The 25,062-nt window shown below is 35.9% G+C and overlaps 1 protein-coding gene across 12 annotated transcripts in view; it reads left to right on the top strand.

The window, feature by feature from the left end:
• LOC309632967 (uncharacterized protein) overlaps nucleotides 1-25,062 on the top strand; it is a 112,396-nt gene that overhangs the window by 6,811 nt on the left and 80,523 nt on the right. Inside the window, exon 4 of one of the 12 annotated variants that reach the window (XM_082401100.1) lies at nucleotides 7,320-9,424. The exons of the other annotated variants lie outside the window; for them this stretch is intronic. Within the exon in view, the coding sequence (XP_082257226.1) occupies nucleotides 7,320-7,441 (122 nt within the window). The 3' untranslated portion in view covers nucleotides 7,442-9,424. Of the gene's footprint in view, nucleotides 1-7,319; nucleotides 9,425-25,062 lie in introns of those variants that run through there. 12 annotated transcript variants of the gene reach the window in all.

Raw genomic sequence — 25,062 nt, 5'->3', positions numbered from 1 at the left:
ATTGTTATGTATGGACTAAATTTTCTATTCATCGATAGCAAAATAATCAGTTCATGGGTTAAGATAACCTCCTGCCAATGCACAGTAAAGATACCAACTGGTCATTGACCTTCAGGAAAATTCCAAAGGAAGCATTGTATTTTTTTTATTGAAGTATAGTTGATTTACAATGTTGTGTTAGTTTCAGGTGTACAGCAAAGTGATTCTTTTCAGATTCTTTTCCCTTACAGGTTATTACAAAATATTGAGTATAGTTCCCTGTGCTATATGGTAGGTCCTTGTTGATTATCTATTATATATATGGTAGTGTGTATATGTTAGTTCTGAACTCCTAATTTATCCCTCCCCTCCTTTCCCTTTTGGTTCCATAAGTTTGTTTTCTATGTCTGTGGATCTATTTCTGTTTCATAAATAAGTTCATTTGTATCTTTTTTTTTAGATTCCACATATAAGTGATATCAAATGATATTTATCTTTCTCTGTTTGACTTACTTCACTTAGTATGATAATCTCTCAGTCCATCCATGTTGCTGCAAATGGCATTATTTCATTCTCTTTTTATGACTGAGTAATATTCCATTGCATATAAATAGCACATCTTCTTTATCCATTCATCTGTTGATGGACACTTACGTTGTTTCCATGTCTTGGTATTGTTAATAGTGCTACTATGAACATTGGAGTGCATGTATCTTTTCAAATTAGACTTTTCTCTGGATATATGCCCAGGAGTGGGATTGCAAGATCACATGGTAACTCTATTTTTAGAGTTGGTCCATTCTCTAGGGCCAAAGAATCCCCATAAATGTTGATGATTTCTGGCCCCTCTTCGTGCAGATGGGTTCAGGGTGTCTGTACCTAGGCAGATTCACACTCCTTCAGCATTTGTGTGGTCCTGGCATATGGGTCTTGAGATGAGTGAGCCTGGTGGACAAACGGCCATGTAGAGCAGCAGCTGTGTATTAATCAAGTTTTCATTTTCTGTATTTTGTGATGTTTTGACACCTTAAAAAGCTGTCTGGCCAGGGAGAGACTGCCCCACACTGGGCTAGCAAAGGGCTCTCTGGGAGCTTGTCTTTCATATGCAAATCAACCAACCAGTCTGGGGTCTAGAGCCCCAATTACCCCATTTATCTAACTTACACACTAAGCCAATATTTCCCCTGACCTAAAATGTCCCAGGGTCAGGTACCAGGCAACTAGGGACCACACCTATAGCCTAAAACCCACCAGAATTATTCAAACTAAGCAATCCTAAATTGTTTACTCTGCCCTCCCTTACATTTTCTGTCAAAATTCCAATAAACGCTCTGGCATAGGCTTTCTCCTTGTTCCTGCTTCTGCCTCCTGACCAAACCTGGTACTTACCCACTAGCCCTGTGTGGTGTTGCATGTCCCCTTCTTTCAGGAAATGTAACTAATGAGTTTCAAAGGCATTGGCCTCTCTGTATCATCACTTGGTCACCTCCGTAAATTAAATCCTGGACATAATTTTAGAACAGTTGGCACAGTGAGCAGAACGACTCAAGTGTTCAATGGAGGGGCCACCTCTGGGCTGCTCTTGGCTTTCTAACTGATTTTACCACACAGCAAGTTCTGCCTAAGAAGGCACTGTTAGTTCTTGGTGCATTTGCACTTTGGCTGCTGCCACTTTGTGCTGTGTCTACCATATGCTGTATTCCAACTTAAATTGTTATAGGATCTTGAAGGAGTAGTCCTTAAGGTCCTTCTCAGCTCCTTCTGTAACTTAAAGGTGCTATAGTATAGGTCTGAAAAGGCTATAATTCACTAGTTGGCACCTTAGCCAGGACAGATTCATCTCATCAGTCTCTTTTTGTCTGAGATCAACATACCTGCTTTTTAGGCTGGTGACTCTAGGAGTGACTAGAATAACTAGTTAACATACAAGGCAGAGGCTTCTCCCAAAAGTGAGTGAGGGGAGGCTTCCTCCAATAGACTGTGTTGGGATGCCAGTCTGATCAACTAAGCGAACAATGGTGGACTGCAGTTTTGTTTTGTTTTCCATCTTCATTGAGAAATAATTAACATATAACATTGAGTGAGTTTAAGGTATACAATGTGATGATTTGCTACACATACATAATTGCAAAATGATTACCACAGTATGGTCAGTTAACTTTTCCATTCCTTCACACAGTTACCTTTGTGTGTGTGTGGTTAAGCCATTTGAGATCTACTCTCTTAGCAACTTTGAAGTATATGATACAGTATAGTTAACTGTAGTCGCCATGCTGTACGTTAGATGACCAGAACTTATTCATCTTATAACTGGAAGTTTCCACCATTTGATCAACATCTCCCCATTTCCCCCAATTCCTAGACCTTGGCAACTACCATCCTACTCTGTTTCTGTGAGTTTCAGCTTTTTTACATTCCATGTATAAGTGATAGCACACAGTATTTGTCTTTCTGATTTATTTCACTTAGCATAATGCCCTCATGGTCAATCCATGTTGCTCAAAAGGCAAGATTTCATTCTTTTTCTTGGCTAAATAATATTCCATTGTGTGTATATCTATATATATAGATATATTTGTCACATCTTCTTTAACCATTCTTCTGTTGATGGACACTAAGGTTGTTTCCATATCTTGGCTATTGTGAATAATGCTTCAGTGAATATGGGAGTGCAGATATTTCTTTGAGATAGTAATTTTATTCCATTTCCTTTGGCTATATATCCAGAAGTGGGATTGCTGGATCATATGGTAGTTCTCTTTTTAATTTTTTGAGCATACTGTTTTGCATAATGGCTGTACCAATTTACATTCCCACCAACAGTGTACAAGCATTCCTTTTCCTCCACTTTTATCTTTTGTCTTTTTTATGATAGCCATTCTAATAGGTTTGAAGTGATATCTTATTGTGGTTTTGATTTGTGTTTCATTAATGATTATTGATGTTGAGCATCTTTTCATACACCTGTTGGTCATTTATATGTGTTCTTCGGAAAACTGTCTATTTAGATCTTCTGTCCATTTTTAAATTGAATTGCTTGGTTTTTTGCTGTTGGGTTAAATGAATTTCTTATGTATTTTGGATATTAACCCCTTATTAGTTTGTTTACAAATATTACTCTCATTCCATATGTTGCCTTTTCATTTTGTGAATTGTTTCTTTGCTGTACAGAAGGTTTTTAGTTTGATGTAGTCCCATTTTTTAATTTTTGTTTTGTTGTTTGTGCTTTTGATGTCATATCACTAAGACAAATGTCAAGGAGCTTCTACCCTATGTTCTCTTCTAGGAGTTTTACAGTTTCAGGTCTTATGTTTATGTCTTTAATCTATTTTGAGGTAATTTTTGTGAGTGGTGTAAGTTAAGAGTCCAGCTTCATCTTCTACACGTGATATCCAGTTTTCCTAACACCATTATTTGAAGAGACTATCCTTTCCCCAGTGAGTATGCTTGGCTCCCTTGTCAAATAATAATTGACTGTATATGTGTGGGTTTATTTCCGGGCTGTCTACTCTGTTCCATTGTTTTATGTGTCTGTTTTTATGCCATACTCTTTTGATTACTATAACTTTGTAATAAGGTTTGAAAACAGGAAGTGTGGTAACTCCAGCTTTGTTTATTCTTTGTCAAGATTGCTTTGGTTTTTCGTGGTCTTTGTGGTTCCATTTGAATTTTAGGATTGTTTTTTCTATTTCTGTGAAAAATGCCCTTGGAATTTTGATAGGAATGACATTGAATCTGTAGATGGCCTTGGGTAATGTGGATATTTTAACAATGTTAATTCTTCTGATCCATGAACATGGGGTATCTTTCCATTTATTTGTGTCTGTCACATTCTTTCATCAAAGTCGTATAGTTGCAGTGTACAGATCTTTTGCCTCCTTGGTTAAATTTGTTCCTAAGTATTTAATTATTTTGGATGCTATTATAAATAAGATTGTTTTCTTTATTTCTTTTTCAGATATTTGGTTGCTAGTGTATAGAAATGCAATTGATATCTGGATGTTGATTTTTGTATCCTGGAACTTTACTGAATTTTAAAAATTAGTGCTAACAGTTTTTGATGGAGTCTTCAGGATTTTTTATCTATGAGATCATAAATCTGCAAACAGATTTACTCCTTTCTTTCTGATTTGCATGCCTTTTATTTCTTATTTTTGCCTGACTTCTCTGGTTGGGACTTCTGGTATCATGTTGAATATGTGTGGTGCCACTCTGGGTACCCTTGTTTTGTTTTCTTGTTTCTGATCTTAGAGGAAAAGCTTTCACCCTTCCACTCTTGAGTGTGATTTTAGCTGTAGGATTGTTGAATATGACCCGTATTCTATACTCAATTTGTGAAGAGTTTTTTTTTTTTATCATGAAAGGATATTTTGTTTCATCAAATGTTCTTTCCCCATGTATTGCGATGATTATATTATTTTTATCTTTCATTTTATTAGTGTGGTGTATCACAATTATTGATTTGCATATGTTGAACCATCCTTGCAGCACAGGGATAAATTCCACTTGATCATAGTGTATGATCCTTTTAATGTGCTGTTCAATTTTTTTCTATTGTTTTTCTGGTCTCTATTTCATTTGATTCTGCTCTGATTTTTGTTGTTTCCTTTCCTCTGCTAACTTTTGGTGTAGTTTGTTCTTTTCTTTAAATTTTTTGATGTGTGAAGTTAGGTTGTTTATTTGAGATATTTATTTTTTCTTAACATAGTCATATATTGTTACAAACTTCTGTTAGAACTGCTTTTGCTGCTTCCCATAAGTTTTAGTGTGTTGTGTTTCCATTTTCATTTGTTTTAAGATATTTTATTTCTGTTTTGATTTCTTCTTTGACCCACTGGTTGTTGAAGAGTGTGCTGTTTAATTTCCACATATTTCTGAGTTTTTCAGTTTTTCTACTGTTAATTGATTTCTAGTTTCATACCGTCATGGTTTGAAAAGTTGTTTGGTATCAATTCAGTCTTCTTAAACTTGCTGAGAATTGTTTTGTGAGCTAGCATATGATCTATCCTGGAGAATGTTCCATGTGCACTGGAGAAGAATATGTATTCCACTGCTCTTGGATGGAATATTCTGCATATGTCTGTTAGGTCCATTTGGCGTGAGGTATAGTTTGAGTCCAGTGTTTCCTTATTGATTTTCTGTCTATATGGTCTGTTCATTGTTAAAAGTGGGATAGTAAAGTCTTCTACTATTATTGTATTGTTGTCTATTTCTGCCTTCTTCACTGTTAATATATTTGGGTGCTCCAATGTTGGGTGCATATGAATTTACGATTGTTATATTCTCTTGGTGAATCAACCCCTTTATCATTATGTAATGATCTTCTTTGTCTCTTGTTACAGTGTTTGAGTTAAAGTCTCTTTGTCAAAGATGCAGACATAGAGAATGGACTTGAGGACATGGGGAGGGGGAAGGGTAAGCTGGGAAGAAGTGAGAGAGTGGCATGGACATATATACACTACCAAATGTAAAATAGATAGCTAGTGGGAAGAAGGCACATAGCACAGAGAGATCAGCTCGGTGCTTTGTGTCCATCTAGAGGGGTGGGATAGGGAGGGTGGGAGGGAGGTGCAAGAGGGTGGAGATATGGGGATGTATGTATATGTATAGCTGATTCACTTTGTTATACAGCAGAAACTACCACATCATTATAAAGCAATTATACTCCAATAAAAATGTTAAAAGAATTAAGTAAAGTAGTTTGTCTGATATAAGTATAGCTATCCATGGTCTCATGTTGTTTGCATTTTCAGGAAATATTTTTTTTTCCCTTCACTTTCAGTCTGTATGTGTCTTTGAATCTGAAGTGAGTTTTCTGTAGGGAGCATTTAGTTGGATCTTTTTTTTAAAAAAATCCAGCTCCTCTGTCTTTTGACTGGAGAATTTAATCCATTTATATTTAAAATAACTGTTGATGGGTAAGGACTTACTAATGCCATCTTATTAATATTTTTCTGACTCTTTTGTAATTCCATTGTTCTTTCTTCCTCTCTTGCTTTCTTTGTGAATTGATGATTTCTTGTAATGTAAGCTTTGATTCTTCTCTCTTTAACTGTTATGTATCTATTGTAGGTTTTTGCTATGTGGTTACCATGAACCTTACATAAAACATAGATGTAACAGTTTATTTTAAGTTGATGACAACTTAACTTCAATTGCATACCAAAATGCTACCCTTTTACTCCCCGACCCCACATTTTATGTTTTTCATGTCAAAATTTACCTCTTTGTATATTGTATATTTTTACAAATTAATATTATTGTCATTTTTAATAATTTTGTCCTTTAACCTTTATACTAAAGTGATTAACACAACACTGTATTACAATATTACAGTATTCTGAATTTGTCTATATACATACCTTTACCAGAATGTTTTATATTTTCATATGTTCTCATGTTAGTAATTACCGTTATTTCCTTTCAGCTTGAAGAAATCCTATCAGCATTTTTTGTGAGGCAGGTCTAGTGTAGAATAGCTCCCTCAGCTTTTGTTTGAGAACAAACATCTCTTCTTCGTTTCTGAAAGATAGCTTTGCTGGATAAACTTCTTTGGCAGTGTTTCTCTTTCTGCGCTTTGAATTTTTCATCCCACTCTCTCCTCGCTTGCAAGGTTTCCACTGAGTATCCACTGATAGCCTTATTGGGGGTTCCTTTATTATGTGAGGGTTTGTTTTTCTCTTGACAGTTTTAAAAATTCTGTCTTTGTCTTTGATTTTACACAGTTTTTTAATAGTGTGTCTTAGAGAAGATCATTTTGGGTTGATATTTGGTGTTGACCTATTAGCTTCATGAACTTGTATGTCCAAATCTTCTCTCCCCAGATTGGGAAGGTATCAGCCATTCTTTCTTTCTTTTTTGGCTTAAAAGAGCAGAAATTTATTTTCTCACAGTTTTGGAGGCCAGAAGTCCAAAATCAAGGTGTTTGCAGGGCCACGATCTCTCTGGAGACTCTAGAAAAGATTCCTTTCCTTGCAATTTCCAACTTCAGCGAATGGCTGTTGGCATTCCTTGGCTTGTGGCTGCGCACTCCAATCTCTGCCTCCATTTTCACATGGTCCTTCTCCTCCTTTCTGTCTGTGTCTTCTCCTCTTATTATAAGGACACTTGTCATTAGATTTAGGGCCCACCTGGATAATCTAGAATGATTGCAAATTAGTTTTTGATATAATTACATATGCGAAGACCCTTTTCCAAAATAAGGTCACACTAACAGGTTCCAGGGATTAGAACATGGACATATTCAGTGGGGGCACCATTTAATTCATTATACCCAATGTGTGGTGCCCTTCCAAGTGGCAGGGAAGCATTTGTCATGAACACATTGAACTTTCCTACAGGTGCCCACATCCTGTTCTCAAACTTGCCAAGTACCCAGATGGGTTTCTGTGATGCCAGCAAACCCAGACGGGATGCAGACTGGGACCCAGACACAGCTTTGTTTCATGTTAGCTTTCAGTGATGTCTCTTTTTTTTCCTTTCTTTTTTTTAACCTTTCTTTTTTATTGAGTTAAATATATATCTAACATAAAGTTTACCATATTAATAATTTGTAAGCATTCAGTTCAGTGGTACTAAATACATTCACATTGTTGTGCAGCCATCTCCACCATCCATCCTTATAACTCTTTTCATTGTAAATCTGAAACTGTATACTTATTAAACAACTCAACTTCTCCATTCCCCCAGCCTCTGGCAACCACCATTATATGTTCTGTCTTTTTGATTTTGACTACTGTAAATGCCTCATATCAGTGGACTCATATAGTTTTTGTCTTTTTGTTACTGGTTTATTTCACTTAACATAATGTATTCAAGGTTTGTCTATGTTGCAGCATATTACAGAATTTCCTTCCTAAAAAGGAAGTTTTTAGAATAAAACAACGAAATATTCCATTGTAAGTATATACCACATCTTGCTTATTCATTCCTCATTTAATGGGCACTTGAGTTACATCCATGTTTTAAATAATATGAATAATGCTGCTAGGAATGTGAGTGTACAGATATCTCTTCAAGACCCTACTTTGTTTTTAGTATATACCCAGAAGTGGAATTTCTAGGTAATATGGTAATTCTACTTTTAATTTATTGAGGAACCTCCATACTTTTTTCCATTGTAGCTGTACCATTTTAAATTCCCACTGACAGTGCACAAGGGTGCCAATTTCACCACATCATTGTCAGTACTCATTGTTCTCTAAGAAGTCATTACCAAATCAAATATCATGAAGCTTTTGTCTTGTGTTTTCTTCTAAGAGTTTTGTTGTTTTAGGTCTTATATTTATGTTCTTGATCCATTTTGAGTCAATTCTGTATATGGTGTTAGGTAAGGATCAAATGTCATTCTTTTGTATGTGTATATCCATTTTCAACAGCACCATTTGTTGGAAAGACTACCCTTTACCCATTAAATGGTCTTGGTATTCTTGTCAAAAATCATTTGATTGTATATGTATTTATTTCTGATCTCTGTAATCCACTCCATTGCTCTATATGTCTGTCTTTATGCCAATACTATATTGTTTTGATTACTGTAGCTTTGTAATAGGTTTTGAAACCAAGAAGTGTGAGCCCTCCAGTTTTGTTTTTTTCAAGATTTTTTGGGGCTGTCTGAGGTCCCTTGAAATTCCATATGAATTTTAGGCTAGGTTTTTTTCTATTTTTGCAAAAATATCTTTGGGATATTGATAAGTATTGCATTGAATCTGTGGATAACTTTGGGTAATAGTGACATTTTAACAATATTAAGTCTTTCAGTCCATGAAACTGGGATGTATTTCCATTTATTTATGTCTTCTTTTATTTCTTTTAGCAATGTTTTGTAGTTTTCATTTTGCAAATCTTTCACTTTTGTGGTTAAACTAATCCCTAAGTATTTTATTCTTTTTGATGCTATTGTAAATGGGTTTAAAAATTTTTTCTTTTTCAAATTGCTCACTGCTTGTGCATAGAAATGCAACTGATTTTTGTGTGTTGACTTTATATCCTGCCACTTTGCTGAATTCATTTATTAGTTCTAACTTTTTTGATGTGGAATCTTAGGGTTTTCTAGATATAAGATCATATTAATTGCAAACAAAGATAATTTTAATTCTTCCTTTCCAATTTAGAAGCCTTTAATTTCTTTTTCTCGCCTAATTGCTCTGGCTAAAACTTCCAGTACTATGTTGAATAGACGTGGTGAAAGTGGGCATCCTGGCCTTGTTCCTGATCTGAGAGGAAACGCTTTCAGTTTTTCACCATTAAGAATTACAATGGCTGTGGGTTTTTCATGTATAGCTTTTATTATGTGGAGGTACTTTCTTTCTATTCCTATTTTGTTGAGGGTTTTAATCATGAAAGGCTGTTGAATTTTGCTAAATGACTTTTCTGCATCATTCAGATGTTCGTGTGTTTTTTCTTTCATTTTGTTGATGTGGCATATTGGTTGATTTTTGTTTGTTGAAGCATCCTTGAATTCCAGGAATAAATCCCAGTTGGTCATGGGGTAAAGTTCTTCCAATATATGCTAAATTCTGTTCACTAGTATTTTCTTGAGGATTTTTGCACCAATGTTTGTAAAGGTTATTGATCTGTAGTTTTCTTATAGTGTTTGTCTTGCTTTAGTATCAGGGTTATTTTGGCCTCACAGAATGAATTAGGATGTGTTTCCTCCTCTTCAATTATTTGGAAAAGTTTGAGAAGGATTAGTGTTCTTCTTTAAATGTTTGGTATAATTTACCAGTGAAGCCATCAGGTCCAGGGCTTTTCTTTTTTGGAAGATTTTTGATTATTGATTCAGTCTCCTTACTACTTAGAGTTCTGATTGTCTGTATCTTTTTTGGGGGAGAGGTGTATGAATTTACCTCTAGATACCTTTTTGTTTGTTTGTTTTTGGTTGTGCTGCGTGCCTTGCAGGATCTCAGTTCCCTGACCAGGGACTGAACCCAGGCCATGGCAGTGAAAGCACCAAATCCTAACCACTAGACTGCCAGGGAACCCCCACCACCCCGTTTTTTTTTTTTTTTCTTTTTTTTAGTTGTGATATAGTTGATTTACAATATCATATTGGTTTCAAGTGTACAACATAGTTATTAAACATATTTAGAGATTATACTCCATTTATATTTATTTTAAAATATTGGCTATATTCCCTGTGCTGTGCAATATTCTTGTAGCTTATTTATTTTATACATATTAGTTTGTATCTCTTAATCCCCTACCTTAATCTTGCCCCTCCCCCCTTCTCTCTAGGTAGGTAATCACTAGTTTCTTAGTGATTAGGTAATCACTAGTTTCTTCACTAGTTTCTTCTCTGTATCTGTGCATATATTTCTGTTTTGTTATTTTCATTCATTTGTTTTATGTTTAGATTCCATGTCACAGTGATAACACACAGTATTTGTTTTTCTCTGTCTGACTTACTTCACTTCATAATACACTCCAGCTCTATCCATGTTGTTGCAAATGGCAAGATTTCATTCTTTTCTATGGGTGAATAATATTACATTGTATACATATGCCATATTTTCTTTATCCATTCATCTGTTGATGGACACTTAGGTTGCTTCCACATCTTGGCTATTGTAAATAATGCAGCTATGAATATAGAGGTGCATGTTATCTTTTAAAATTAGTGTTTTCCTTTTCTTGGGTTGTATACCCAGGAGTGGAATTGCTGGATCATATGGTAGCTCTATTTTTAATTTTTTGAGGAACTGCCATACTGTTTTCCACAGTGGCTGCACCAATTTACATTCCTACCAACAGCGTACAAGGGTTCCCTTTATTCCACATCCTCGCCAACATTTGTTACTTGTGTTCTTTTTGCTGATAGCCATTCTGACAGGTGTGAGGTGATATAGAAAACATCAATGAAGCTAAAAGCTGGTCTTTGAAGAGGTAAACAACGTTGATAAAACTTTAGCCAGACTCATCAACAAAAAAGGAAGAGGGCCCAAATCAATAAAATCAGAAATGAAAAAGGAGAAGTTACAACCGATGCCAGAGAAATACAAAAGATCATAAGAAACTACTGCAAACAAGTATTAAAGTGGACATTAAAATGGACAATCTAGAAGAAATATGCAAATTCTTAGGAATGTACAGTCTCCCAAGACTGAACCAGGAAGAAATTACCAGTAGTGAAATTGAATCAGTAATTTTAAAACTCCCAACAAACAAAAGTCCAGGAACAGATTGCTTCACAGGTGATTCTACCAAACATTTAGAGAAGACTTAACACTCATCCTTCTCAAACTATTCCAAAACCTGCAGAGGAAAGAAGACTTCCTAACTCATTTTATGAGGCCACCATCACCCTGATGCCAAAACCAGACTAAGATATCACAAGAAAATTACAGGCAAATATCACTGATGAACATAGACGCAAAAATCCTTAATAAAATATTAGCAAACTGAATCCAACAATACATTAAAGGGTTCACACACCATGATCAAGTGGGATTTATTCCAGGGATGCAAGGATTTTTCAATATCCACAAATCAATCAATGTGATACACCATATTAACAAATTGAAGATGAAAAAACATATGGTCCTCTCAATTAATGCAGAAAAAGCTTTTGACAAAATTCAACATCCATTTATGATAAAAACTCTCCAGAAAGTGAACTTAGAGGGAACATACCTCAACATAATAAAGGCCATATATGACAAACCCACAGCTAACGTCATACTCAATGGTGAAAAGCTGAAGACATTTCCTCTAAGATCAGGAACAAGACAAAACCACCCACTCTCACCACTTTTATTTAACATAGTATTGGAAGTCATTCTGGTTTTGATTACATTTCTCTAAAGGTTAGTGATTTTGAGTATCTTTTCATGTACCTATTGGCCATGTGTATTTCTTCTTTGGAAGAATGTCTATTGAGGTCTTTGGCCCATTTTTTAATCAGATTGTTTGTTTTTTTAGTATTGTACAAGCTGTTTATATATTATGGATATTAACTGCTTATCAGTCATATCATTTGCAAATATTTTCTCCCATTCAGTATGTTATATTTTTGTTTTTTTGTCATTTTGTTTTGTCGATGATTTCCTTTGCTGTGCAAATGCTTTTAAGTTTAATTAGGTCCAATTTGTTTATTTTTGCTTTTACTTCCATTGCCTTAGGAGACATATGCAAAAAATTATTGCTACTATTTATGTCAAAGAGTGTTCTGCCTATGTTTTCTTCTAGGATTTTTATGGTCTCTAGTCTTATGTTTAATTATTTAATTTGTTTTGAATTTATTGTATATGGTGTGAGAAAAAGTTCTGATTTCATTCTTTTATATGTAGATGTCTAGTTTTACAAGCGCCACTTATTGAAGAGACTGTCTCTTCTCCATTAAATATTCTTGCCTCCTCTATCATTGATTAATTGACCACAAGTATGTGGATTTATTTCTGGGCTTCCTATTCTGTTCCATTGATCTCTGTGACTGTTTTTGTGCCAGTACCATGCTCTTTTGATTACTGTAGCTTTATAGCATATTCAGAGGTCAGGGAGTGTGATAACTCCAGCTGTGTTCTTCTTTCTCAAGATTGTTTTGGCTATTTAGAGGTCTGTTGTGTTTTCATAGAAATTTTTAAATTATTTGTTCTAGTTTTGTGAAAAATTTCATTGTTACTTTGATAGGGATTGCATTGAATCTGTAGATTGCCTTGGATAGTATGGTCATTGTCACAATATTAATTTTTCCAATCCATGAACATGATATATCTTTCCATTTGTTTGTGTCATCTTCTATTTCTTTCATTAGTATCTCATAGTTTTCCAAGCACAGGTCTTTTACATACTTAGGTAGTTTTATTTCTAGGTACTTTTTTGTTTTTGATGTGATTGTAAATGGGATTGTTTCCTTAATTTCCCTTTCTGATATCAACAGATATCAACAGATTTCTGTATATTAATTTGGTATTCTGCAACTTTACTGAATTCATTGATGAGCTCTAGTAGTTTTTTCATGATGCCTTTAGGATTTTCTATGTATATTATCATGTTATCTGCAAACAGTGACAGGTTTACTTCTTCTTTTCCAATTTGGATTCCTTTTATTTCTTTCTTTTTTCTGATTGCTGTGGCTAGATCTTCTAATACTATGTTGAATCAAAGTGGCAAGAGTGGGCGTTTTTGTCTTGTTCCTGATCTTAGAGGAAAAGCTTTCAGGTTTTCACCATTGAGTATGACGTTAACTGTGGGTTTGTCATATATGGCCTGTATTATGTTGAGGTGTGTTCCCTCTAAGTTCACTTTCTGAAGTTTTAATCATAAATGGATGCTGAATTTTGTCAAAAGCTTTTTCTGCATTAACTGAGATAACCATATGTTTTTTACTATTCAATTTTTTAATATGGTGCATCATATTGATTTATTTTCAGATATTGAACCATCCTTGTATCCCTGGGATAAATTCCACTTGGCCATGGTGTATTATCCTTTTAATGTATCATTGGATTTGGTTTGCTAAAATTTTATTAAGGATTTTTGCATCTATGTTCATCAGTGATATTGGCCTGTAATTTTCTTTTTTTGTGATATCTTTCTCCGGTTTTGTTATCAGGGTGATGCTGGCTTCCTAACATGAGTTTGGAAGCCTTTCTTCCTCCTCAGGTTTTGGAATAGTTTGAGAAAAATAAGTGTTAACTCTTCTCTAAATGTTTGGTAGAATTTGCCTGTGAGCCATCTGTTCCTGGACTTTTGTTTGTGGGAGTTTTAAAATGACTGATTCAATTTCATTACTGCTAATTTGTCTGTTTATGTTTTCAAGGAGATTACACATTTCTAGGAATTTGTCTATTTCTTCTAGGTTGTCCATTTTATTGGACAAATACATATTTGTAGTAATTGCTTAAGATTCTTTTTATTTCTGTGGTGTTGGTTATAACTTCTTTTTCATTTCTAACTTTATTGATTTGTGCCCTCTCTTTTTCTTGATGAGTTTGAGTAAAGGTTTATCAATTTTGTTTATGTTTTCAAAGAACCGGTTCTTAGTTTCATTGTTTCATTTTCTGTTTCATTTTCTGTTTTATTAGTTTCATTTTCTGTTTCATTTTCTGTTTTATTAGTTTCATTGTTTCATTTTATTAGTTTTCTGTTTTATTAGTTTCATTGTTTCATTTTATTAGTTTTCTGTTTTATTAATTTCATTGTTTCATTTTCAGTTTCATTTTCTGTTTTATTAGTTTCTATACCACTTATTTCTGCCTTGATCTTCTACTACATTTGGGTTTTGTTTGTTCTTCTTGTCCTGGTTCCTTTAGGTGTAAGGTTAGGTTGTTTATTTGAGATTTTTCTTGTTTCCCAAGGTAAGCTTGTGTCATTCTAAACTTCCCTCTTAGAAGTGCTTTTGCTGTGTCCCATTGATTTTGGATCGTTGTGTTTTTGTTTTCATTTGTCTCCAGGTGTTTTTAAAACTTTCTTCTTTGATTTGTTCAGTGATCCATTGGTTGTTTAGTAGCATATCATTTAGCCTTCACATGTTTGCATTTTTTGCAGTTTTTTTCTTAGAGTTGATTTTTAGTGCCATAGCCTTATGGTGTGAAAAGACGCTTGATATGATTTCAATTTTCTTAAATGTACCAAGACTTGTTTTGTGGTCCAGCATGTGATCTACCCTGAAGAATGTTCCATGTGCACTTGAAAAGGATGTGTATCCTGATGCTTTGTGTTGGAATGTTCTGTATATATCCATTAAGTCTATCTAGTCTAATGTGTCATATAAGGCCTGGAGGCCTGGTTTTTCATACTGATTTTCTGTCTGGATGATCTGTTGATGTAAGTGAGGAGTTAATGTCCCCTAATATTATTGCGTTACTGTCAATTTCTCCTTTTATATCTGTTAATACTTGCTTTAGTTAATTAGATTGTCTCATATTGGGTGCATATATCTTTACAATTGTTATTCTTTTTGGATTGCTCCCTTGATCGTTATGAAATGTCCTTTTTTGTCTCTTGTAACAATCTTTGATTTAAAGTCTATTTTGTCTGATATAAGTATTGCTACCCCATCTTTCTTTAGGTTTCCATTGGCCTGGAATACTTTTTTACATCCTTTCATTTTCAGTCTGTGTGTCTTTAAATCTGAAGTGAGTTTCTTGTAGGTAGCATGTACGTGGGTATTGTTTTTATATCCATTCAGTTACTCTATATATTTTGATTAAAGCATTTAGTCCATTTATGTTTAAAGTAATTATTGATATGTATGCACTTATGGCCATTTTGTTAATTGTTTTGGGTTGTTTTGTGGTTCTTTTTTGTTTTTTTTCTTATTTTCTCTCTGCTCATGTTATCTGATGACTGTCTTTAGTGTTCTATTTTGATTCCTTTCCTTTTTCTAGGCATGTGTCAATTATAGATTTTTGTTTTATGGTTACCACAAGTTTTGTATATAGAACTCTATATGTATAAATGATTTTAAAAATGTGTTGATCTCTTAATTTCAAACACTTTTAAATTACTCTGCATTTTTACCCTCTTCTCACGATAACTGTTTTTGACATCATATTTTACATCTAATTTTTTGTGTATCCCTTAAGTTCTTATTGTTGGTCTAGCCTTTCATAATTTCATGTTTCTAGTGTCGCCTTTTCTTTTTTGTTTAGAGAAATCCTTTAAACATTTCTTGTAAAGCTGGTTTAGTGGTGCTGAACTCTTAGGTTTTGCTTGTCTGTAAAACTTTTTTAATCTCTCCATCAAATCTGAATGAGAGTCTTGCTGGGTAGAGTATTCTTGGTTGTAGGTTTTTCCCTTCATCACTTTAAATATATCATGTCACTCCCCGTGAGGTCTGCAGAGTTTCTGCTGAAGTCAGCTGATAGCTTTATGAATGTTTCCTTGTATGTAACTCGTTGCTTTTCCCTTGCTGCTTTTAATATTCTCTCTTTATCTTTATTTTTTTGCCATTTTAGTTACAATTTGTCTTGGTGTGGTCCTCTTTGGGTTGATCCTGTTTGGGACTCTGATTCCTGGACTTGAAAGTCTGTTTCCTTTCCCAGGTTAGAGAAGTTTTCAGCAGTTATGTCTTCCAATACATTCTCTGCCCCTTTCTCTCTCCTCCATCTGGGACCTCTATAATGTGAATGCTGGTACATTTGATGTTGTTCTAGAGGTCTCTTAGACCATCTAATTTTTTTTTGCTCCTTTTTCGTTTCTCTGTTCAGCATCAGTGATTTCCACTACTCTGTCTTCCAGCTCACTGATCCATTCCTCTATATCATTTATTCTACTGCTGATTCCTTCTAGTGTATTTATTTTAGTTACTGTATTCTTCATCTCTCTTTGATTGTTCTTTATGTTTTCTCTTTGTTAACAATGTCTATTTCTTCTCACTCTGTTCATCCGTTTTTCTCTTCTCTTCTTCGATCATCTTTACGATTGTTACCTTGAACTCTTTCTTGGGTAGATTACTTTTCTCCACTTGGTTTTTCTTCTGGGTTTTTAATCTTGTGCTTTCATTTGGAATATGTTCCTCTGTCACCTCATTTTGCCTAACTTCCTGTTTTTATTTCTGTTTATCTGTTAAGTTGGTTACATTTCCCAACTTTGGAGAAGTGGCCTTTTGTAGGAGACATCCTATGCATCCCAGCGGTGTGCTCCCCTCTGGTCACCAAAGCTATATGCTCTAGGGCTGCTGCCTATGTGGGCTGCATAGGTCCTTCTGTTGTGTTGGGCTGACTACTAATGGGCAGTCTAGTAGGCTTGGCTGGCCCCCAGTATGGTTGGTTGCCAAGCCCTACCTTGTGTGGAGGCTGCCAGCTTCTGGTTGGCAGGGCCAGGTCATGAGGCAGCTAGTTGCTGAACCCTGGGGGATTCTAGGGCTAGTGCTGGCTTCCTGGCGGGTGGAGTCAGTGTCCAGGTGATCCTGAGCCTGTGCTTACCCTCTGATGGATGAAGCCAGGTCCTAGGGTTAATGCTGGGACATGGAGTTTGGCTGCAGGGCCCAGGGTTCCCAGAGCTGGTGTTGGACTGCTGGTGGGTTGAGCTGGTTCCTGACACAGCTGATTTCAGGGTTTGAGGTGTCCTGAAGCTTGTGGTGGCTGGAAGCTGGATGCAGCTGGGCCCAGCCAGTCTGAGGGCCAGTGCAGGCCTGCTGGTATGTGAGCTGGGTCCATAGGCTGCAGGAGTACAGTTGCCGTGGGGTCAGTGTCCACCTACTGGTGGGTGAGGTTGGTCCCAAAGCTAAAGCAGGCTTGCTGACGGCCAGGGCTGTAGATTCTCTGGCTGGTGCCTGCATTCTGGTGCACACAGCTCGGTCCCAGGGTCTCTGACTGCAGGGCATTGGGGGTCCTAGGTTTAGTGTCTGTGCACTTGTGTGGGAAGCCAGGTTCTGGGCCTTCTGGAGGGCAGGTCCATGTCCAGGGGTAGCTATGGGCTATGGGGTTCTTAAAGCAGCCTGTCTGCTGGTGGGTGGGGCTGTGTCCTGCCCAGTTAATACTTTGCCTGAGGCATCCCAGTGCTGGTGCCTACAGGCTGTTAGATGGGCAGGGGGTGGAGTTGGAGGTTGGTTCTTGAGGCTAATAAGCTAGAGGGAGTATTCCATAATGGTGCTTATCAGTACTGGTGTCCATGTAGTAGAATGAGCTCTCAAAAGTAGTTTCTGTCAATGTCTGTATTCCCAGGGTGAGTTCCACTTGCCTCCTGCCTCTCTAGGAGACTCTCCAAGATCAGCAGGTAGGTCTGACCCAGGCTCCTTTCAAATTACTGCTTCTGCCTTGGATCTTGTAGCATGTGATTTTGTGTGTGCCCTTTAGTAATGGAGTCTCTATTTCCCACAGCCCTCTGGGTCTCCCAAAGTTAAGTCCTGCTGGCCTTCAAAGCCAAATGTTCTGGGACCCCCGGGTGGAGGAGTCTGATGTGGGGCTCAGACCACTCACTCTTTGGAGATAACCTCTTCAATTATAATTATTCTCCAGTTTGTGGGTCACCCACCCACGGGTATGGGTCTTGACTATACCACCACTTAACCCCTTCTACCCACCTAGTTGTGGTTCCTTCTTCATTCTTTGTAGAGGCTCTTTTCTGGTAGGTTCTGGTCTTTTTGATAGGTGTTCTGTAAATAATTTAAATTTTGGTGTGCCTGTGAGAGTGGGTGAACTCAGAGTCTTTATACTCTACCATCATGGCTGATCCTTTTCAGATTGTTCTTTTTGTGTGTGATGTAGTCTTGGTAGGTTTTGTTTTTCTAGGGATTTGTCCATTTTATGTGTGTTATCCAATTGGTTCACATAAAATTGTTCATAGTTCTCTCTTGTAATCCTTTTTATTTCTGTAGATTTAGGAGTATTGTCCCCACTTTCACTTGTGATTTTAGCAATCTGAGTCTTCTATTTTTTAGTCCATCTAGCTAAAGATTTGTCAATTTTGTTGACGTTTTGCAAAGAATCAACTTTTGGTTTCATTGATTATCTCCATTTTTCTATTCTCTATTTCATTTACCTATGCTCTAATCTTTAGTATTTCCTTCCTTCTGCTAGGTTTGGATTTAGTTCATTCTTTTTATAGTTCCTTAAAGTTGTAAAGTTAGATTGTTGATTCAAGAAATTTCTTTTTTAATTTAACAAATTTCCCTCTTACCACCACTTTTGCTGCATCCATAGGTTTTGGTATGTTGTGTTTTGTTTTCATTTATCTCTAAGTATTTTCTAATTTCCTTGTGATTTCTTCTTTGATTCACTGATTACTTAAAAGTGTATTATTTAATGTCCACAGTTTTGTGAATTTTCCAGTGTTCTTTATGTTATTGATTTCTAACTTCATTCCATTGTGGTCAGAGAAGATATTTTGTACGATACTTATCTTTTTTAAAATCTTGAGAATTGATTTGTTGCCTGTCATATGGTCTACCCTGGCATATGTCCTATGTGCACTTGAGAAAAACGTGTGTGCAGTTGTTGTTGGAAGGAGTGTTCTGTATATGTCTATTAGATATAAATGGTTTATTGTGTTAAGTTCTCTATTTCCTTACTTGTCTTCTGTCTGGCTGTTCTATCCTTTATTTAAGAGCAGGATTAATATCGCCAACTATTACGGCAGAATTGTCTATTTCTCCCTTCTATTCAGTCAGTTTTTGCTTCATGTATTTCAATGGTCTGTCATTAGGTGCATAATTGTTTATAATTGTTACATCTTGCTGCATTGGGCCTTTATTAATATATAGTAGCCTTCATTATTTCTTGTAAACTTTTTTGATTAAAGTATATTTAGTTTGATATAAGTATAGCCACTCCTGCATTCTTTTAGTTACTGTTTGCATGGACTATCATTTTCCATCCTTTTATTTTCAAACCGTTTGTGTTTTTGGATATCAAGTGAGTCTTTTGTAGACAGCATATAGGTGGGTAATTTATTTTTATCTCTTCTGCCAATCTCTATCTTTTGATTGGAGAATTTAATCCATTTACCTTTAAAGTAATTACTGGTAAGCAGGGACTTACTTCTGTAATTGTACTAATGTTTTCTATATGCCCTACAGCTTTTTCATTCCTCATTGACTACATTCCTGACTTCTTTTGCGTTTAGTTGGGTTTTCTCACAGTGAGATGTTTAAATTCCTTGTAAATTTTCTTTTGTTTATAATCTGTAGGTATTTTCTTTGTGGTTGCCATGGGGATTACATTTAATCATAAAGTTATAACATGCAAATTTGAATTTATAGCAGCTGAACTTCAATAACATATAAAAACTCTGCTCCTTTACAACTCCATTCCCATCCCTTTTGGTTGTAGATATCACAAAATTACATCTTTATACATTGTGTGCTCCCAAACAAATGATTTAAATGCATTAGTCTCCTGAGTTATATAGAAAATAAGGTACAGTAATAATAGCTTTTATGTTAATTTTTTTTAAACATATTAATTTTTGTTTTTTGGGGTTTTTTTTAGCAAACAAAAAATACAGTTATAGACCATTGTTAAAAAACTACTGGCTCTTGGGACCTCCCTGGCAGTCCAGTGGTTAATACTCTATGCTTCCACTGCAGGGGCCATAGGTTCAAACCCTGGTCAGGGAACTAAGATCCCACATACTGCGTGACACAGCCAAGAAATTTTTAAAAAGTATACTACTGGCTCTTATAATTGCCCATGTATTTACCTTTATAGATATCTTTATTTCTGTATATGGTTTCAAATTATTGTCCAATGTCCTTTTGTTTCACCTTGCAGACTCCCTTGAGCATTTTTTTCAGGCAGATCTAATGGTCACAGACTCACTCAGCTTTTGTTTATCTGGGAAAATCTTGATTTATCCCTCACTATTCAAAGACAGTTTTGCTTAAATTGGATTCTGCCTGAATTTAGGATTCTGAATTGACAGGTTTTTTTTTTTCTTTTAGCACTTTAAATACAAGCCCACTGTCTTCTGGACTCCAAAGTTTCTGATGAGAAATTTGCCACTAATCTTGTTGAAGATCCCTAGTATGTGATCCCTAGTATTCACTTCTCTCTTGCTCCCCTCATGATTTGCTCTTTGTGTTTGTCTTCCAAATATTTGATTATAATGTGTCTCGATGGGGGTCTTATTTTATTTCATTGTGGGTCTCTTGGAGTTCATTGAATTTCTTGACTGTTTATATTCATGACTTTCATCAAATTAGGAAGTTTTCAGCCACTATTTCTTCACATATTCCCTCTGCCCCTTTTTCTCTCTTCTCCTTCTGGGGCTTGCATGATGTGTATGTTGGTCTTTCTGTTGGTGTCCCATAGTTCTCTTAGGGTTCTCTTAGGGTCTCCTAGGGTATTCCTAGGGTCTGTTTGCTTTTTAAAATCTTTTTTCTTTCTGTTCCTCAACCTCAATAATTTCCATTGTCTTATATTCAATTTCACTGATTTTTTCTTCTGCCTACTCAAATCTGCCTTTGAATCCCTCTAGTGAATTTTTCATCTAATTTATTGTACTTTTCAGCTCCAGAATTTAGTGTTTGGTCTCTTTTTAGGTTTCATTTCTCTATATTTATGTTTCCATTTTGTTAACACATTATTTTCTTGACTTTCCCCATGTCTTCCTTTAGTTCTTTGAACACCTTTAAGACAGTTTTTTAAAAGTCTTAGTCTAGTAGGTCTGCCATCAGGTCATTTTCAGGGACAGTTTCTGTTAACGTATTTTTTTCCTTTGAATTAGCCATACTTTCCTGTCTCTTTGTATGCTCTTTGATTTTTTATTGAATACTGGCTATTTGAATCTAATGAGGTTGTAACTCAGAATATCAGATTCTCTCCCTCCCCCATGGTTTGCTTTTTTTGTTATTGTCTTGTTTGTTTATTTTATTGTTGTAGACTGTCTCTGTGGCAAGGATCAGCCTGAGGTGTAAACTTTAGTTCTTCTCAGGTCTTTTCTTAGTCTGCAACTTTTCCTGGGCATTTCTCGTTTTCCCCATATTTGAAGTTGTTTTTGAGTGTCTTAATGTCTCCTAAAAGGGGAAAAGTAGAAAAATGAAGAGGGGGAAAGAAAAGGTACTGGCCCTTTATATCCCATGGAAGTTACTTTAGCTGGAGGGGGAGGGGTTTGTAACAGTTACGGTAGGTACAACAAAAATGGCCACTGACTTCTTTGACTGCACCTCTGTGATCAGAAGCAGCAATCAGAAATCAGAGCACAGGTCCCTAATATTTGGAGCATAGGATCCTTTTTTCCCACCCTGACTCCCACAAGCTGTGTACAAGCTGCTTCAGGAGATGTGCACAGTTGCCTGCCATGTGGCTGGGGGTGGGGGATGGATAATTGCTACTATGCTAAGAGCTGAAATTGACTGAAGTTAAGCACAATTTCCCATCCAAGCCTTCCCAGAATTCTTCATCACCAGATCTTGATAAAGTTTATTCCTGGGTCCACCTTCATAATTCTCAATTAGTACTTCTGGGGTGGGGCCTTAAAATGTGCACTTCTTTTTAGCTCTTTGCTGATGCTTATGTTGCTGTGATTTGCCCAAACTTTGAGAGGCACTGTTCTAGAACACTTCATTCTCTCTTTGGCAGTATCTAATCTGAAGTGAAACTCATTTAATGAGTTTGTAATTTAAGTTATATTTTTCAAGCCTGGGAATTCTGCTGGATTCTCTGCCCTAGATTATAATCTTACTTTTTTTTTTTTACTTTTTCATGTAAATTTTATTTTATTGATTTTTTTAAACTTTTTATTTTATATAGGAGTATAGCTAATTAACAATGTTGTGATAGTTTCAGATGCACAGCAAAGCGACTCAGCCATACATATACATGTATCCATTCTCCTCCAAACTCCCCTCCCATCCAGGCTGCTACATAACATTGAGCAGAGTTCCCTGTGCTATACAGTATGTCCCTGTTGGTTATCTGTTTTAAATATAGCAGTGTGTACATGTCAATCCCAAACTACCTAATTATCCCTTTCCCCCACCCTTCCACCCTGGTAACCATAAGTTCGTTCTCTAAGTTAGTGAGTCTGTTTCTGTTTTGTAAGTAAGTTCATCTGTATCGTTTCTTTTTAGATTCCGCATATAAGGGATATCATACGATATTTCTCTTTCTCTATCTGACTTACTTCACTCAGTATGACAATCTCTAGGTCCTTCCATGTTGCTGCAAATGACATTATTTCATTCTTTTTAATGACTGAGTAATATTCCATTGTATATATATATCCAGAGAAAAATATGGTCCAAAAGGATATGTGCAGCCAAATGTTCACTGAAGCACTGTTTACAATAGCCAAGACATGGAATCAACCTAAATGTCCATAGACAGAGGAATGGGTAAAAGAAGATGTGGTACATATATACAATGGAATATTACAATCTTACATTTTAATTATTCAAATAATATTAAGGACATTTACTTTATATACATGCATAGTTATTTCATTATCTGTATCTCTGATTTTGTTTCAAAGGTCTTTTTGTTTGTTTTGGGTTATTTGGATATTGTCTTTTCTTATATCTGGTTATTTTTGTTTGAATACTAGAAATTGGTTTTGGAAAGTTGAATAGGGAATTTGGATTTATAGTTGATTCTGGAAGGATACTCAGGCACTAGTAACCTCCAATCTTCTTAGTCCAATAAGAGATTGAGATGATTAAAAGCTGGGTTTTAATCTCTGTGTAAGCTGGGTTGTTTTCCACTTATCCTAACCCATGGTGTATAGCCATTCCATGGTTTACAAGGGCCTTCTCCTTTGTGAGGATTTTAACATCAGTTTTTATATGTTAGTTCCATTAATATATCAGTTCCTCAGGTTTCTCCTCAGGTTTTTTTGCTGCCATTTATAGAATTGGTAAATTCTTTTTTTTCTACAGGTAAAAAAAAAAGTTAGGCTCTTGGAATATACCTCTAGAACATTCTTCTCCTTCACAACAGATTTTAAAATATTCTGAAAAAAAAATTCTGTATCATTTTTTAGTCATTTTCAGTGTGTTTATTGTTTAAAATTACCTGTTACTTCACCATTCTTAGAAGTTGAACCCTTGGCCTCTGTGTTCACTTTTGAAAATCGTCTCTTTGGCTGAATAACTGCATTAAATTTTTGATATAACATAAACCTTCAGTCTTTTCCCTATTTCAAGGTCTGTGATTTTGAGCTGAGGCCGGGAAATTATTTTATAAACTCCCCAGTTGAATTAAATGCATAGCCAGTGTTTAAAACCCCTAACATATCCATTCTTTTTTTTTTCCTTAGAAAATTATAGTGGTTTATTAGAAAAAGTAATCTCCAGTTAAGGAGTATTATAAAAAAAAAAGATATAATTCAAATGAGAAAAGGATCAATACAGGGAATTCCCTGGTGGAGCAGTGGTTAAGAATCCACCTGCCAGTGCAGGGGACATGGGATTGAGCCCTGGTCTGGGAAGATCCCACATGCCATGCAGCAACTATGCCTGTGTGCTGCAATTACTGAGCCTGCGCTCTAGAGCCCACGAGCCACAACTGCTGAGCCTGTGTGCCAAAACAACTGAAGCCCACGTGCCTAGAGCCAGTGCTCCGCAATAAGAGAAGCCACCACAATGAGAAGCCTGTGCCCCACAACAAAGAGTAGCCCCCACTCACCACAACTAGAGAAGGCCCACACACATCAACGAAGACCCAACACAGCCAAAAATTTAAAAAAATAATAATAATAAATTTATTTTAAAAAAACCTTATTAAACAAAAAAGGATCAATTCATCAGGAGGACATAATTCCAAATATAGCATATCCATTCTTTGTTTTTTTTTTTTTTTTTTTTTTTTTTTTTAAACATCTTTATTGAAGTATAATTGCCTTACAATAGTGTGTTAGCTTCTGCTTTATAACAAAGTGAATCAGTTATACATATACAATATGTTCCCATTTCTCTTCCCTCTTGCATCTCCCTCCCTCCCATCCTCCCCATCCCACCCCTCTAGGTCATTCTTTGTTTTTAAAAACTTTTTATTGGAGTATAATTACTTTACAGTGTTTTGTTAATTTCTGCTGTGTAACAAAGTGAATCAGCTATATGCATACGCATATCCCCATGTCCCTTCCCTCTTATGACTCCCTCCCACCCTCCTTATCCCACCACTCTAGGTGGTCGCAAAGAACCAAGCTGATCTCCCTGTGCCATGAAGCTGCTTCCCACTAGCTATCTATTTTACATTTGGTAGTATATATATGTCAATGCTACTCTCTAACTTTGTCCCAGCTTACCCTTCCCCCTCCCCATGTCCTCAAGTCCATTTTCTATGTCTGTGTCTTTATTCCGGTCCTGCCCCTAGGTTCATCAGAACCATATTTTTTTTTTTAGATTCCATATATATGTGTTACCATACAGTATTTGTTTTTCTTTTTTCAGACTTACTCCACTCTGTATGACAGACTCTAGGTCCATCCACCTCACTATAACTCAATTTCGTTTCTTTTTATGGCTGAGCAATATTCCATTGTGTATATGTGTCACATCTTCTTTATCCATTCATCTGTCGATGGACACTTAGGTTGCTTCCATGTCCTGGCTATTGTAAATAGTGCTGCAGTGAACATTGTGGTACATGACTCTTTTTGAATTATGGTTTTCACACGGCATATGCCCAGTAGTGGGATTGCTGGGTCATATGGTAGTTCTATTTTTAGTTTTTTTTTTTTTTAAAAGGATATAAGGGT

This window comes from Balaenoptera borealis, assembly GCF_965194805.1.
Source record: "Balaenoptera borealis genome assembly, chromosome: 8".
In the NCBI taxonomy this organism is placed as follows: Eukaryota; Metazoa; Chordata; class Mammalia; order Artiodactyla; family Balaenopteridae; genus Balaenoptera; species Balaenoptera borealis.
This window is presented reverse-complemented; position numbering and strand designations above follow the sequence as displayed.